This window comes from Larus michahellis, chromosome 5 (assembly GCF_964199755.1).
Source record: "Larus michahellis chromosome 5, bLarMic1.1, whole genome shotgun sequence".
Taxonomy (NCBI): Eukaryota; Metazoa; Chordata; class Aves; order Charadriiformes; family Laridae; genus Larus; species Larus michahellis.
The window spans coordinates 58,051,609-58,070,214 of NC_133900.1; the positions used below are offsets into that span (position 1 = coordinate 58,051,609).

The 18,606-nt window shown below is 38.6% G+C and overlaps 1 protein-coding gene across 10 annotated transcripts in view; it reads right to left on the reverse strand.

Annotated features, from left to right (window-relative positions):
• SORCS2 (sortilin related VPS10 domain containing receptor 2) overlaps positions 1-18,606 on the reverse strand; it is a 575,679-nt gene that overhangs the window by 238,648 nt on the left and 318,425 nt on the right. For all 10 annotated transcript variants that reach the window (XM_074587510.1, XM_074587509.1, XM_074587507.1 and 7 more), the window contains exon 3: positions 12,614-12,713. In XM_074587510.1, coding sequence (XP_074443611.1) covers positions 12,614-12,713 — 100 coding nt within the window. The remainder of the gene's footprint in view (positions 1-12,613; positions 12,714-18,606) is intronic.

Sequence of the window (18,606 nt, forward strand, 5' to 3'; positions counted from 1 at the left end):
ATTTTTAAATAAACTTATTTGTTAGAATCAATATTTAGAGATTTAGCCCTTCTCTGGTTTTTACCTGGGTGATATTTAGCTTATGTTTGTGAACACAGCTTAAATGCAGTGGCAGGTGGCACAGTAGTATTAAGGAACAGCAAAGTGTCCAGCCTCAGCCACTGCCAAGCTCCAGTAATTTTTCCAGTCAAAGAGAACAGACAAGAGAGAGGGTAAAAAAACACACCGCAAACAAAACCCAGTGTGCTATCAAAATGTTCAAAAAAGATAAATAACTGGCAATTACCTAAATCACGGACCACAGAATACAGGAAAAAAGAAAAACACTGCAGTGTTACCTGCAGACTGTGAGCATCAGCCTAATGAATTTGCCTCTTAACATCTTAGTTTAAAAAAAAAAGGGAAGAGGATAATCCCCTTATTAATGAATCAAAGAATCCCACGGAGAGAAAAATATATAAGTAAAGCAGAATACATTATAGCCTTGAGATAAACTCAGAGTTATAAATGATGCTGTAAGTCAAAAATTTACCAGCTATCACAGAAAAAAATAAATAAGATTCTGGCACTTTACTGGCTATTAAAATGCCAGGGCACTTTCAGAAAAAATAAATGTTGATCAGAAAATGCTGAAGTGGCACAGGCAATGTTTTCCAATGCACAGTTTGACAATTTCTCAATTTGAACATTCATTTTAATTAGGAGTATTTATTAATTTTACAAGTAAACTTTGACATACTTTTAAAAATCTACATTTAAGAGGGTCACAATTTAAACAAAATATTTCACTTAATCTCATCTTTTTTTCCTTATCTCGACTCCATCAACTCTTTCCCAAGTCCTTTATTTCCATCTGTAAGCCAGGATATAATTTTTTCAGAAATTTTCAGAGTATTGATAAGCATTTCTGACCTTATCCTAACCCAGCCATGTTTTACATGGTAACTGGTTTATAGCAGATAAGTGTTAATAAAAAGTGAATTTTATGCATTGTGCAGAAACACAGAGCCGTTGTTTTCCAATAGAGTGTCTAAAATTTAGGTTCTAAATGTAAATTCAGCTCCCTTCTTTGTTTCCAAGTATAACTTTTTAAAGATGTAGTTCAAATTGCCTTCAACACTTTAGAAAAGCTTTAAAATTTTGTTATTAACACAGATTAGCTTTCTATAAAATTATTAAGAAATTTGGCTCATAAGTCACATCTTTAGTCTTAGAAGAGGCATTGCAGAATATTTTATCAAATTCTGTGTTCTCTATTTAATCTTCCAAAATCATAACACAAAAAAGTGTCAAAATCTACTTGGTCCTTGCTCAAAGCTAATAATGGTCTTACCATTGAAAATACTTCCCAAGTTTCAGTCATTCATTCTGGAAATATTAACCATTCTGACTTTTTCTTCAAAAACAAGCTTTCATATATTTGACTATTGATAATATTCATGGTATTGACAGACCTTTCACAAGCCCATACTCTCCCCTGAACTGTTAAAAATGCATTTGATTTAATTAATCTATTATTTTGTTGAGGGGCAAACGGTAGTTTTGTGCTTCAAGCTGAGAGTCTGGCTTAGACGTGTGGCATATTATTAAATTTCTCTCATTTCTTCCCCAGGCAAGTCACTTACATCTTTCTATTTCCACATCTGTAAAAGGGAAATCCTATAACGTCTTCAGAATTCCCAAAGCTATTAACAGGAGACACCAAATCATCTACACGCATATAAAATTTTGAGATCTTATGGCAGGGTACAACTCACAAGTGGTTTTAATATGGTCTAACAATATACCACGCAATATTAGAGTGGAACATTATTACCTCCTGAACGGCATTTTATTTCAGAAAGGACAGTTTTATAGACTTTGTCTGCTTAAGTCAAGTGAAAAGTTATGGCTGGACCTTGCAACAATATACAGCATGGGAGGGTTTCAGAGGAGCCTTTGGGCTTTGCCATCCCAAAGCGCAGCAGAAACCCTGTATCCCCGAGCTCTATGTAGCAAAGATGTAAAAACTGGAGGCCCGGATCTCCTGCTCCTGTGTTACTGCACCTTGCAGAACAGAAGAGCATTTCTCAACCCTTCAGCTGCAGCAAGTAAGAGAACCATTGCCTTTGCTAGAGCCCACAGAAAGAATGAAGTGTGAGGCACATTATTCTCCCAGACAGACTCGAACCTTTAGCCAAAGCCCTGCTAATTTATCCCTGCCTGCACTGCATCACAAACAAACTGTAAAAGCACTTAAACACAGAAAATCCTACAAAGTGACAAAATATGGAAAAAAATTAGTCTACAGGTGTGGCTGAGTGAAACAAACAGGACGTATATTAGCATTAAAGAAGAACACCACCAGTGCATTTAATATCTTAAATTGACCGGAGATGTTTGCTTATTCCCAGTGATCCTGGTCTGATTCCTGTAGTCATAGTTACACTGAAAGCACTGCCTTTTATGCAACTAGCAGTCGTCCATTTCTGGCACCAAGCTTTGCAAGATAAACACTCCACAATCCCTCAGTGCTACCTGAGGCACTTCCCTCACCAGACCTTTCCACAAGATATCCTTGCGCAGACTTAGTGTCTTCTGGAAAAGGAGGAGAGCATTTCAAAGTCAAACCTGAATGCCGTTTCAATGTCCAGATAGGTAATATTGTTTAAAGGACTGAGAACAGGACTGTAAACCTGTAAAAATTGTAGATCCAGCAATGCAGTGGAAATTAATCCTGTTCCATTTGGAGCAAGTAGTTTAATTTCCTCATTTATGTTACCATCATACTCAAATTACTACCTTTGTCCTGAACCAGCCGTGCCTGATAAATGCTAAACAATCTTGAAAAACATAGGAACGTATTTATAACAATTATTTTCAGCATGCTGCAAATCTTAAAATGCTGTTCAGTACTGCAGGGATGTGACACAAAAAATACCTTATAAATATGCATTCGCCTTGACATGGGATCATAAAAATACTCAGCATTTATTTAGGGATCACAGGTGCTCTGTAGACTTCAGTATCATTGTCTTAAGTTTATAAATAAGGAAACTAAACCAGAATAATTCTGTACTTTTTGCAAAACCCTGTAATCTGACCTCAAGGTAGACTGTCAAATCATGTCACATCACACTGTTTTTGCACAAGGCAAATGACAATACAAGGTGGGAGGCAATGGGAAGTCAGGCTTCAGGGAGGCTCAGGCTTGCTCAAGGTCATAGAAATTAAAGTCAGGTCTCCTGGCTAACAGCTCCCTGATCGAATCATCCTACTAGCACCATTGAAGAGATTCATTTTATGAATTATAGTCAGGGATGTGTCAGCAGTTTTCTTATTATCCCAAGAAAATGATGATTTTTGAATAGAAACATACACCATTAACTACATTCTTCTAAATATATATTTTTTTTTTTAGTAATTGTAACTGTAAAAGAAAAAGGTTTAATTTGGTCCAGAAATTACTTGCGAGGTTTAAAAAGGAGTAATGCTGAGAAATGGAAGAAAGAAAAGCTGGAAAACAAGAAAGAGCTGGAAAGAGATTAAGAGATGGAAAGAAAGAAGTGATGGAAAGGTTGCAAAAAATCATTTTGAAAAAAAAAAAATGGGGGGAAAGAAATACTGGTTATACACAAAACAAGGCTGCAAAAGATTCCTCCTCAAAACCAAATCAGGAATTAGGAAGAATTCACCATTCATCTGATAGCAATCTTCTGCTATGAACGGATGTCAGCATTAGTTACTCCCACAGATGGAAAAAATCTCTCTAGCACAAGCTTGAAAGAGGCCCCTGTCAAGAAGGCTTCAGAGGTAGCTTAGTTAAACATAAGAGACTTCAGTTTCCAGAAGTGAGATTCTTTCTCTGCCTGACAGAAACACGTAGTGAGAAATGAAAAAAAATAATTCTGTTTTATGTTTGCATTAATTTTTGAAGACTATATTCAAATAAATGTGTACAGGCTGCATGAGAATGACATGATTAAAACGTATTTGTCACACAGGTCCTGCCTTTTCAGTAGAAGTTTTCTGCTGCAGGGTGCTGGGGCCACTCGGAATCAGGGCTCATTTCAGAATTAGAAACCGGTAAGCACTTACGTTCATCCCTTCTAGTAAATGCCACAAAGAGAGTGGAATAAACAAAATCACTGGTGTACTTAACAGTGAGATTCATGGTAGTTTAGGAGTCCTGTACAAATATTTGTGCTGTGACAGCAAGATTGCAGCAGCTGACTGGTTTAAGCGGCAGTTTCGCTCCCAGCAGTGTAGGGGGGTAGAAGCCACGGGATTCTCAGTGGGGTGAGATGCTGCCAGCCCTGCAAAATGGCTGTGGTAGCAATTTAAACCCTGCTCATTTCTACCGTGCTTCCATGCTGACCCCAGGGAAAAAAAATGCTGCTGCATCTCTGCTCCTGAAAGAGCCAGAGGAGTTTGTGTGGTCAGCAATGAGTGGAGGGAAGTCAAACAGCTGCAGTGAAGAGAAGCAGAATGTGACACATCAGTAGATTGGAAAACGCTAGCAGAGCATGAAGCGTGGAAGCTGGGACTCGTGCTGCTGTTCCATCATTGGGGAAATGAGGAGGAAATGCACAGGTCTCCAGGAGATTCAGAAGGTCCATCAGCAAGCATGATGGATGTGTTTCAAACACTCTATACCATTATTTTTGGGCTGTCTGGGGAATATGCCTACTGTATGTTGTCCTTGCAGACCTCCTGAACGGTATTACTCATCTTTCTTCAAAGACGGTTTAGAAGTTTTCATATAACCTCCTTAACATTGTCCTATTGGTTAGTTGTTGCTGCAGTTAGACTCTGAGTTAAGATGAAAGAGTTCCCAATTTCCTCCCTTCTGTAACATAGGAACGTTGATACGTGCCTCTAGGCATGTTGTGATGTTCAGTAAATTATTAGACGAAAGTAATCTAAACACACAGGATAACTGCAATAGATATAAATAATCTAAATTAATCACAGAAAAACATCATCTTGTGTATGCCACTTTAGCAGAAACCTCACTCTGTTCTGTAGACTCATCTGTACCCATTTGATCCTGGCATAGCGGGCAACGAATTAAATACTTATTAAGTACCGTAAGATGCTTGTTACTAATCCTTTACCATTTGCTCTTTACAATTAGTTTCTCTCTCTTTTCTTCTCTTTCCTTTTGCAAAGATTCAGCACCGCTGATATAACCACCTCTTCCTTTCTGGTTTTATCTGTCACAGATTTCATGCAACCCTGAATCGGTAACTGTCCATTCTTCGTATGGACACCTTCTCCTTTGGATGCTATCTCATATATTATAATTTGCTTCCTCCTTATATTTAATTCTGCAAGCTCCATATTGCATCAGAAAATCTTCCAGGATAATATTCTCATGGGAATGTATAGCCTTCAAAAAAGACAGGCATGATCCTCATAGCTACTGATTAGAAGACAGCTGTAGCTCTAGGTAGGACACAAGTCTCTGCCATGCCAGACAAAAGCCTAGGTCTCACTCATGTCTAGAGACCTACCGCAGACAATTTTGGTTGATCGGTTGATTTTCGTTTTCTCCCTAGTTGTTATCTCAAGCAGAGGAGGAATCAAGAAGTACTTTCAGGTCGATGAGCCCATGGGCAGGCTGGACAAGAAAAACACATGACCTGCCTACTGTCCCGCACTGCAAATCTACCACCACGCCTCTATATTTTCCTCTGGCTTATGGCTAGGATTCAGATTTGGGCCTAAGTATAAGAATCTACATTTTAAAATAAAGAGCTTTGACATGACAGAGCCTGGTCTAAATTTTGCAAAATTGCCCTTCTTTTCAGACAAACCAACTCAAAATCCCAGATCTTAAACCCCCTCTGGTGTGGAACATTATGCTTTCCTGTTTATGGCTCCTCTCCGACCAGCCACCCGCTCAGCAGCACACATCGCTGCAGGTAGCGAGGGTAGCTTCAGACCTGCTTTCTACTCGGTGCTCTTGATTGACTATTCCTATTTCTTCAAGCAATGACCCCTGCTCATCATAATAGGAAATAAAACCTTGCTGAAAATACGATGCTTGGATTCCTTCTCTTCCCAGAATTACCAGGAGGGAAATGGATGTCTCTCAAGTGCAGAATCATATGCACAATGGTCTCTTAACACTTGCTCACAGGTCTTTTCCATTATCACATAAATCTTTTTTATGTTGTACTCCCACCAACTAGTCTTTTTATTTTTGGCTTCACTACAGTAAACTTAATTTAACATTACAGCTTTTTGGTAGTTGTTGGTCTGCTTTTATGATTAATGAGTTTTAGACAGGAAATTCATAAAAACAGAACAAAAGAATCTATAATAAGCATGCAGTAAAGACAGGACTATTTTTCCGTAGAATAATTGTATGCCTGAGCACAAAAGAATGCAAAAGTTGTACATTAGGCTGCAAAATCACAGCAGAAGGTCAATCTCAAAAACTTCAATTGAGAACTCTACATTAAGCATCGAATAAATTATAGGATAGAACAATAACACAGAATGTCTGTTCAAGTGTGCACCCATTTAGCCCACAGACCCTCTACCTTGATGGGTAATTATCCTACATACTATGTTAAACCTTCACACTGGTCATGGCAGTCTACTGTTCGCTTGCACTGTTAGCCAGGTTTGTTGATTTGGGGTTTTTTGAGGGTCATCATTTTTCTTTTTTTAAATAAGGTGTAGCCCTTGACCCAAGTCTACTCCAGATGCTGGACTATAAAAAAATTTATAGGTCAAAGGGAGCAGAACTGAAACAAAAAGATTTAGAGGCAGAGGTAGACATGCATGCAAAAAAGTATTCAAAGACAAAAATGCACCTAATCAAGAAGAGCTGGGGATTCCTTTCTAGCTCCATACACAGAAGACCAGGACAAGGAAAGGCACAGAAAGCATCAGCAAAATTGTTGTGGAAATGAAACCAAACCTTTCTCTGTCACGCTATACAGAAAAATGCATTCATAGTCTACTCTTTAAGACAGGAGGTGTTACATAGAGTATGAAAATTACATAAGAGTTACACATTCTTGATGCAGACCTGTTAACATACAACATATGAAAAAGCCCTGATTTCTCAAACAAAGCAGGAATCAGTCAGACAGGGAATGCTGAAGGTCCTTGCCTCCATTTAGCCAGTAAATAGCTCAAATACTTTTCTAATACCCAGATTCCTCGTGATCGCTCCATATATATGTTTAATTTTCAACTGTTTCTCTGTTTCTCAAAGATTTATCATATTTTTCCACATATACATACTCACACCCCATCAAACCTTCGCTCTGTATGGCTTGGGTTTGGTGACCTCTGCTGTAGATGGTGACTGCTAGCCAACCGCTCAGTGAAAGCTCTGACTGTTTTAATCTATTGAGCTCCACTCACATTTAATAGCTTCCTGGCTGTCAACGAGGAAACTGCTCATCAGCTATGTGTGTATGAATAAAATCTGGGATTTCTGCATAGGACTGCCTCTCACAGCAATCCACTTACTAGCAAATTATGGGTGGAAAAAAAATTTGATTACTGGGCATACTTCTGGAAGCCTTTGGAAAATCTGAAGATGAACTGAACAGTCCCAGCCAGAAGTCTTAAGCAAAATGATGCTGTCAGGTTACATCAGTGCTCTGGTGGTGCATCACTAGAATAAAACTGAATGGTGATACTGCTTATAAGGAAAGAATGCATCATGGTAGAGAGATGATGCATCACAACATACCCATATTCTGCAGTTTCACAGTGAAATCTTCCTGAAGTAACTACTCAGGTTATTGAAAGGAATATTCCATAGTTGACAACTTCTACTAATATAAGTGTAGGATAACTCTGCTCTCTGTGTTCGTGGATGTTCTGGTACGGTCTCTAAGGAAACTGATACTTGAGTAGAAATTATTCCTTACAACTAAATGTAGTCATACTGCATTTTGACAACTTCCACTACCAATTGTTTTCCTCTGAAAGACGAATGTCAAAATGCTGTAGGACTGCATTTACCTGTAAGTGCTTACAAACATTGCTCAAGCCAGTTGCATCTTGGGAATGCTTTTATAGCTGTGGCAAATACCCTTTTGTGATCACGTGTAATTTATACTATTTTAAGCTATCAGGATTTAAAATATTGTACAGGATAGCATATAGCCTTATTACTATCTTAAGTGTTCTGCATGGTTTGTCAAGCAAGAGTACAGGTTTGTCATCTTGCCTTTTAGTTCTGAAAAACATGCAGCTATTGGTTATTGTGACAGCTGGGAAATGTAAGTGTTCAACCCATTTAACTAATAAGTCAGTGTATGCACAATCAAAATTTATTTTCTCTTAATATGAAAAGCCTGAATGTACACCGCTTAGCTGCCTCTTTTCCAGAAGCACATAAACAGAAGGATGGATCCATCAGTTGCATTAGCACCAATGAAAATTAAAATATGCGCTGAATGTGGGAAAAGATCAGTGTTCATTCAACTCCTCCCCCGCAATATTATACAAACAGAATTAAAGCAAATGTGTAATTTCTACACCAAACAGCACATATGCCCTATAAAAATGTTAAATTCTTAGATGAATTCTGCTAACTTTTGCCTTCTATAGAAAGAATTTACTTTGTTCAGCTGACTCCAGATTGACACTATGGAAAGCATAATTCCATACTCCATGAAACATGTGCATCACTTCCAAATCACAATTATAATGCTGTTTAGAAAAACAGAGGATTCAAATCAAATTATTTCCCCCACATGGTACATTATGGGATGCCTGCACTATTTGATACTATTGGCATAGAGTAATTACAGAAAAGGATATAATTATGTAAATTCTGCCGTGTAAAGTGCAGGAAAATCCCTTATCAATGCACAGGACTTCAAGGCCTGCACAGAGTAAGGCTATTTTATGTCACAAATCAATGAAAAAGTGCTTCAAATGGAGAAGTTTGCATCAGAGAGCTTACATAGGAGAACTCACCTTCATTACTCTACAACTTTCCAAAACCATGTCAGAATAACAGTTTCAGTGTCTTCGGTTGCGGGCTTATACTACACTAAAAACAGCCAGAATGCAAAGCAAATATTAATGTACCCTTAGGAAGTGTGAACTCTTAATTACAGGGTTACCTTGCCTATTACTCCATTGTATAGCGTTTAGGGGGAGCCTACATGTTCTTTTGCAGGTAGGTGCAAATGTCTTCTACTTGTGCTGCCAGGTGACTGCAATTCAGCTCTGAATCCCAAACAATACAGCCACAGTTCGCACCTCCATCCCATGATTTCATCAGAAAGGCCCATTCAGAGTGATACACAAAGCCCTTTAAAGCTCTACCCTCAGAGGTTTGTCACCTTTTCTTGTCAAAACTGAGTTTCGTAGCTTGAGTCCTGCAGTAACCAGAGCAACTCATGTTCCGCATCAGAGTTCTGCTGCATTCAGACAGAAAAAGACCCAGACTACAAAAGATTGTGTAGAGACGACCTTGATACAATTCCTTCCTCATTCATCTCTTAGCCCATGAACAGTAGTCATCACAACTTGTTCATCGAAGAGTGAGAGAAAAGGAATCTGCCACTTTGCCTAGATTTAGTAGGGTTTATAAATTGCTTCTACCAGCTAGTTAAAATCCCCCAGCTTTCCTGTAGTTTACCTTACAATTTTGTTCTTTTTTTATACAGTCTCTTTTCCATGGAGCACTATGTGAAAAGGATGTTGTTGTACCCTCTGCATCTGCTAACGCACTTCTTCACAAACAGCATTACAATTCTGTGGAATTTTAACTTCTTAAACTACAGGGTAGGGAAGATAAGATGTATAAACTTTTTTTTTCTTTTCAATCTATCTTAAGAAAATGCAAACTAAAGCAATTGATAGGCACTGAAAATTTTCCGTAGAACTTCACATTTGCTGTATAAAGCTCACTTATAAGTCCATTGGTCTGAATGGTATAACTGCAGCTCACAGAGTGGAGGCGTGTTGAGTGAAAGTCGCTCCAGGAGCTGGTATACTGGCAGAGATAAACTGAAGAAATAATGTCAGTCCAGGAACTAGACTGGAACTTTATAGCAAATATTTTATCTAATTGCATTCCAAAACAAAATAGTCTTCTGTCTCTTTGTATGTCTTTGTAGGAAGCTGCAGTGAGTCTCTGGTCAGACCCACAACAGTCTCAACATCATGTATAAGAACCTCCACAAGATCATTCAAGTCTTACTCTGACAAATACAAAGAACTATGACTTTAATAGGATGAACTGCCTGCAGGTACATGCGTCTCTCCACTGACTGCAGAGGGAGAGGGCTTGACTAGGCACCTAAATTGCACTGAGCTAAAACCAGGTGAGGTTAATGCTCTTATAACATTGAGGTGGAAAGTATAAGCATTAAATTTGCAGTACCAGTTCTTCCATAGATGTGGTTTACAATGGGTAAACGGAATGAAGGCATAGAATAATGCTTAATATGCAAAGTATTCAAAAAATACCCATCAACGTCTTTGATCTCTGCTTTCATGCATATTCCCAGTCTCTAAATGCTAACTGGTAGCATGGGACTACTTACGCTTTAAATTCAAACTGCATGCTCAGTTCCAGAACGCACAGTCAGCACTCCAGCACAGTTTCCGTTTTCAGCGCGTTTCAAAAGATGTGAACTGGTTGACAAAAATCTATACCATAATGATCTGAAGTCTAGTAATACCAGGAATGAGTGAAACCCTGAGACTTTGCTCAGCTCAGAAAAGGGAGTCAGAGCTCTAAAGGTTCTATCCCACCTTATTGCAAATGGGCTGAAATGGATGGATGGGGAAACATTTTCTTCCATCCTTCTAAATAACTTTTATGAAATCAGCTGGTAGCCTTAGTCAGTGTCCAACACCAGAAAAGTTGCCATTATGACTGACAAAGTTCTTATCACATGTAGACTTCTCCCTTACTTGCCATGTGTAACTGCAACACCTCAAAGACCAGTTGCTGTTGGCAATTTAATTCCAATGCTTTCACCATTTTGGTACCATGTATGTGTGTGTGTATGTATATTTGCATACAGAAACATGTTTCCCTCTGGCATTGCTTAAAGGCCCTAAATCCTGAAGTCCTTTCTGCTCGGCTGGTTTTGTTGTTTGTATGCTATTGAATAACATCTTCATAGAAGAAAACCTCTGCATAAAACCAGTGTATTTAACAACTACCCAAAGGGACTTTGTATAACAAATGGATTCCAATATGGTGATAGTTTACACTAAGCAGGCTTTGTATCTCTAAGAACTTCAAATTTTCTTGAGCAGAATATAGATTTTTCTGAGACAGGGTTAACGTGAGATTTTTTTGGTTTTTGTGTGTGTCCTTCAGGCTTGAAATTCAGCCCTCTTTACCCCCCTTTATTTTTCAAGACAACTGGCACAACCACATTGTCACTAGCCCCCCTGTGCTTATGCAGGCTTTTATATTAGAGCTGGGTGAGCTGGGAAAAAATCCTCCACAGAGCTCTCATCTGTCTCTTACTTTTAGCTTTTATTCCCAAAGCTGAAATGGGTGAAGATTTTTTTTTTATTCTTTTGGACTTGAAATCACCAGTAGATCTTATCTCTGAGACACAGAGCCTTTGTGCTTGGTGGTAGTTCCACTTCAAGAAACAAAAAAATAATTTCTGACTTTGCAGCAAATTGAAAATATATTATTGAGCTCAGGCATAAGCATAGCTTGGGTGCAAAAACTCCAGTGACAATTGCAAGAGAAATAAAATATCTACTTAACCATCCAGGCAGCCTCGCTGAGTTACACTGATTTTTGATTAAGCAGAACAGACAGATAAACACAACTAACATTGTCCTTCCAATCAGTGGCCTCTGCATGAAATCAATGCTTTTGTATTACACTGGGGTTAAAAGGCCCTTATCAAGAGAAAATTCTTATTTCATGAAAGACCTACTGTGCTTCTGTTATTCACAATGTACTTCACAATTTTTGCTGTTTAAGACACAGGCATTTTGCAGACATAGAAGGGTTGTTATTGGGTTTTTTCCTCATAATCGCTCTTCCTGTTGCTTCTAATATAACATCCATTGTAAATACACTCAATGGGTCGATTTCGCTCTCGCTTATAAAGTCCACTTAATCTTCCTAGGCTCCATGAAAAGCTTTTTGGCTCAGTAATGATGCAGGAGCAGTTTTTAAGAAAGAGTTTCAAGGAGAGGGTTTTTTTAATTTTTAATTAAGGTTTTACACAGGATAAACATCATTCTCAATGACAGCCTCCCCAGTCCCTATGCTTTATATTAAGGAACATGCAAAGGACTTTGAAATTGTGCATAAAGGATGAAGAGGTTGAACACTAGTTCAAAAATTTTAGGTGGATGTGTGGAAACTTACAGGAGTTGCTCTTCCATTTCTGTGGAAAGCTCCATGGAACCTCCATTTCCAGGAGTCAATGGCCTCAAAAGTTTTCATACTCCATCACGGCATTTCTTCCTTCCTATATTATTCAGCAAGAATAAATATCCCACTTCCTTTCGTCACAAATTCATCTAAGGTGACCTGCAACTTTGTGAAAACCACTTCCCTATATTTTGAAAACCAGTAAAACACACTTCACATGGTTGCAGCATTGCATAGTTGAGTCTCAGCTGCCCTATAAAAAGTAATTTTTTTGCCACATACCTTTTTTTTGTTGGTGGGACAAATGTAGAAATTGTCAATAACAGTGGAAATCCCAGGCTGTAGATTCAACTTCGTATATAACGTCCCAAAATCTGAGGACCTGAAAGAAATCAAACATCTGTAAACGCTCTCTTTAAAGGCTTCATCATTGAAACTCTGCAAAAAAAAAAACCCACTTTGTTGCAGTAACTATCCCTTTTCAATGCTTCTCCACCATTCTTTTGTTCTTTTCAGTGCTCCTTAGCTAAAAGAAACTAAAAGGAACCTGCCGCTATTAAGAATATTTTTCTAGGTTTGAAAAAACATGGCTAGTTCTGTCTGTATTTAGCAGTTCTGTGCAGTGCTAGCTTTCATACCGACACTGCTCTGTGCAGTCATGGAAGCACAACATGTATGCCTTTCCATCACCACCAACAAGGTGGGAAAAAAAAAACTAAGCAAAGCAAAGGGTCATTGGCAAGTACTAACAGCACCTCTTTGGCTATGCAGAAAAGGAAGAGCTAACTTCAGAGCTTGGTGTTGTATAACAGAACCATTCGGCCTGAGATCTGGAAGACTCGCAATGGACCTCTACCAGAATTCATACTTGATAAAGGTATCTATCCGATCCTCCAGCTCTTTTTCAAAGGAGCACTAAATTCTGAATGAATAAAACCAAAGTCAGAACTTGGCCATCAGTACGTCGTACATACAAATCTATGAATATTTCAAATGTGGGCACTTGGTAGAAATTGTTTCATATTCCTGAAAAAACTAAAGTGAAAAATGGCATCCTTGCTATGCACCTGTATCGGCAATATCTAGCATAAAAAGAACGCGCAAGTGAAATGTTAATATAGGAAAGCCTTAGTTAGTGAAACTGAAAACAAGTCACATCCGAAATTGAATCACTTTGTATGAAGCCTTGTTTGTTCTATATAGGATCAACTTGCACCATATGGTCTCTCCTTATTTACAGTTTTTCCTTTCGCATTTGGCAGGGGACTCAGGCACATCTAAGGCACCTCTCCCTTCTTCACCAAGAAGCCCTCCCTAAGACAGGTGGTTGGTGGGAGGATTTCCACTCTATACTCCCTTTTTTTCACCGGAATAACAATCTCCTTTAACAAACAGGGCTGAAGGTACGCTGTTCATACCTCTACATTATTCAAACAATTGTGAACATGCCACAGCTCTCATGTCCAAGAGAACCAGGATGAGACCTCTGTCCCTCCCAGTGTGGCGCTGAGGACTGCCTATGCAGTGATTTTTGCCCTATAGCCCCATTCTACCATGTTTATTGTTCTCCAGTGGGCTCTGTTGACTCAAACTCCTCACCCAGGGGAGTCACTGCTGAAATTCGTAGGAACATGACTGAGTACAGCAAGAGAGAAAAGTGAGAAACCAAATTCCTGGCTAAGTGTGTACACCTTGACAGGCGGCCCACAGCCTGAGGTCCCCTCCAAGGCGCTTGAGGCAGAACGGTCCCTGAGGGGCTGGTGCCTGCAGGAGGCTGCCATGAGCACTGTGTACCCACCCATGTCCCAGTCCCATCGAGGATGTCACCTAAGTCAGCATGCTGTATGAAGCCAGAGGTGGCTACTTTGCTTTCACACATCCAGCTTTCCACGTGAGAACTTTCAGCTATGATCATGGAGCAGCTTTCTGTATCTTTGGCATTACCAAGCATATGGGGCACAGAACGATATGCCCGGATCATGTCCTAAGTTACACCAGGTAAAGAACGGTTCATATTTACCTTGCTTTTCTTCCCTCTCTACCAGTCAAAAAATGACTGGGCATAAGCCTATGACACACAGACCACACTCACAGTCTAAAGTTGAGACTTCATCTATTTTATAGTGACATCTGAATGGATTTGATCCAGTTTTTTTTTTCCCCTGTAATGTTGCTTCACCTGCAGATATACAGCAATGCATTACAAAAGTTAATGGAATCGTAGCAATTCAGTTTTGACAAATAATTATGTAGAAATCAAATACATATAATTGCACCGCACTGGGTATTCAGCACCAAGCTAATTAAAATTCTAAGGGGAATAGGATGGACAGTGCTAAACCTAATTTGCCGGAGGTGTTTGACAGAAAAGAAATTAAAGCAAAGACTAAAATACTGACTTCAGACAGACGTACTGAAATCAGGCAGAACAAGTATGCATGGTGGAAACAGAACCTACTCTATTCTCTTGGAGGATGGAATATCATCAGGTCAGTGGCTTGCCCAGTAATAACATCCTAAAATAATTCTTGAATCTTAAAGATGATCCAATTTACTTTGAAGAGGCAGTTCCAGGACTAATACAATGGGACCACTGGAGAGTTACACTGCAGGAGGGACGGTGGTGGCAACTGTATCAAGGTATGAAAAGAGTACAGGCAGGAAGCCCAAAGAGGATAAGCCATTTCAAAGATAAAAAGTTTCAGTCTAAAACTTCCTCTTCTAATTCTCATGGCTTATAAAAAGTACTACAAGAAAACAATAAAGTGGTAACAAAAAGAGTACACTATGGTAACAAAGGTATTTTCAGACAAAGGTAGAAAAAGTATACAGTCAAACATCTTTTATTTTCTGGTACAAATTAGCTATCTCAATGTGGAAAAAAATTAATCCAGTTCCAATCTGAGACAACAGGCTAATGCCTAAGCAGGAGTACCTGGATTGGCAGAAGATCTGTGGATCTATGGATAAATTTGTTCAGACTCCCAAATCTTTTTTATTATAACCCAGCCTTGAGGGAGCGCCGGAATGTCAGCTACTCTTTGAGAAATTTACGTACAAGAGGACATAGCTCAAGGACATTATTCAAGGGGAGCACTGTCCAAAATAATTGGTTTTCCAATTCTGCTACAATCCAGAGAAAACAAGTCACTACAACTTTTTTACTTGAGATATAAATTCCATGTTCCTGACTCTGCATCTATAAAGAATTAACATTTTGTAGCACACAGCTAGAACAGAATTCCCTGTAATTGCACTACTGGGCTACAGACAGGGCTGGGAAGGATGAATTCTGGGATCTGCTAGCATGCCTATTTCAAGAATATATTATAAAGAAGCAGCACAAAATGTGTTTTATACCTAATTTAGGAGAGGAGAAGCCCTTTATACTCTTCCAGTCACAAAGAGAATTTTTTTGTGTGTTAAGAACCAAACTTGTGCTGTGTAAAAAGTGTTAAGGAGAGGGTGAAAAAAAAACCCTCACAAATGAACCATCTGTGTTTATCAGGATAAATATATTGCCTTTCCTCCCTAACAATTCATGAAAAGGTATTTCTAATGGAAAGAGGATACCCACGTACCTGATAAGAGTAAAACATCCATCTATAGCATGATTTATTTGCAGTGGTAGCACAACAGCAGAACTCCGTAAGCCAGAGCAAGAAGTATAAAGTCTGATTTCTTAAAATGCGCCTGTCCTGCAGTTCTGAGTGATCTGGATGCAGTTAGTGAGCATTTGGCTTTCTGTGAGACATTCCAGGGGATACAGCAAGCTATCCACTGGCTGCTTCCCGCTGCTGCTTATCCAGCTGTGCACTACAGGCTACAGGTTGTATGGACGTTTCTTAGTAGAGAAAAACTCAGTGGAGGTCTCACAGGAAACACGTCTTCCAGTATTCAGGTAATGGGCCATTCAAGAGTAGTGAGACCACTGGATGCTGGAACAACGGGATTATTCAGGTACAGATGCAGATATCACACAACCTGTGTCTGCCAGGGCTTGTGCGTGGGTAATAGCTTCTTTGAAAGTGTATACATCTGCTGAAATATGTGCCATTCTTCTTTTTTTTCTTTAAGGAAAAATCACTTGTTACTATAACAATGGCATATTGAAATAATCATCAAAATCAAACAATGATGTTAGAGCACAGGCAGAATCATGTCTTTTTAGCTTGTTTTAATACTGTGAGCTCAAACAATAGTTTATATCCTGATGAACGTACCCTGATGAAACAAAACTTCCAAAGCCCCTAAACTCTGAGGAAATTTGTGTCTCGTCCTTAAAAATGCAACTTTTTTATATTTGAGCTAAAATGAATTTATGCCTAACATACTTTGGAAGTGTACCTAAACACTGAGTCTGGACATCTTCCAACAGAAATATTGAGAAAGAAGAAGAAATTTAACAGCTACCAACAGAGACATGAACCAAATGTTTGCCTGTCTAAACTTCACTATCATTATACAGCTCTCCACCAATGACTCACACCTGTGATTCAGTATTGCTCATTGTTATTTTTTTTTCCAGATTATATTTACAAGCATATATTAAAAAATATATAACAAACATTAAAATATATAAGAAACATTAAAATGTCTATCGGAAGATGTTAATGAAAATTTTCAGACAGAGGAAAAGTGCATTGCCAAGTCAAATGTAATACTCAAAGGAAATGTCAACTGCAAACGCGTCCTTTCCTGTTTTCTGTTATTTTTAATGAATTGAAGAGATGCACTGGAAAGAGAATGGTTGGAACACTTAACACACATGTTCATCGGATTTCCTCTACCTTTCCTTCTTGAAGATTAACTCAAGCTCCATTCTAGCCGAATGAGCCATCCTGTACAAGCCCTATTAACTGAAAATCCTAAAAGACAACGATGAAGAGACTTCAAATGATGACTCATGGATTGCTCAACTAGCGAAACAAAAAGAAAGCCTTTGGAAAAAACCCTACGCAAGATCTGCTGGTTTAGATTATTGATAAATTGTTGTAAAAAAGAGATTCAATTGAGACGCATATTACAGAGTCAAGGAAGAGTGTATCTGTGCATAACACTCACTGGACTTCTTCCCACTTAATTTTCTCCAGACTGTATGCAAATGTTATTTTCCTGCCTTCCCCTCCTTTTGGTCAGAAGAAAGATCCAGTATTTACACCATGAACTTTAAAGTGCAAGAGAAATTAATTCAGGTTTTTGCTCTATCACACACTTATGTCTAACACCAGGATTTCCTTTATGTTCTGGTCCCTCACATGAAAAATTGAGACAACACTATGTCCTATACCTCAAATATCTGCAAGGAAAATAGGTATCTATAGAACTGTACAGTAATGAAGACCAGATGATGGAATATCTAAAACAGATACATCAGAAGTTCCAACAACAAATGCCAGGACAAACCTACTGAAAGGGAAGTAACCAGAGCAGTATCACTAAAGAAGTGGTACACTACTGTATCTTCTTTACTTAAACAGCACAGAAGACTTCAAGGGTTCTTACACGTATGATGTGGAAATTGCAGAGACTTTGGTTAGCCTCATAAAATCCTCTTAAACAGCAACAAAAAACCTCCAAACCCCTAAAGCCTTTCTTCAGAGTAGAAACACATTGTAACATTGGGTTCCAGTACCCAACCCATCTATTGAGGAATTCATGCCAATGAAAGTTTCTTCAAAGGCTGTAGAAGAGTATGACTCCTAGCAATCCAATTAACAGATTACTCATCAGCTATCAGCTCTACTGGAGTACTTTCTGAAAATACCCCTCTCTTTGGTTTCCAGAAAAGTCAAGCCTTTTTGAAATTAAATATTTTTCCTCTCAAAACTAGAAATATAGAAATGTTTCTTCCTCAATCCAGTTTTACACTAAAGAATCATTGGCATAGGCAAGAGCTAACAGATAAAGAGTTTAGCAACTTCACATTTAGGCAATACAGAATTTACTGTTTTTTCCAAAAGTACTGCAAAGATGAATGTATCCTGTTTCTACTTACCGATCCATTACTGATAACATATATTGATCATATATGCTGATAACATAGATATTTTTAAGTAATGTGGATTACCACAACAGCCTTTTTAGTTAAAGCGACCTACTCTGTAATGTGCTGATAAGTATAGATGGTGCAACATGGTGCAACTCTGCCTTTATACAGTTATAGAGATTCCTTCACATTTTTACAGGTATTATGTGCACAGGCAGCCATCCACAGTGGCTTTTTAGTGACCTGTAAACATACTGATTGTAAAATAATGACCTAAAAAAAACTA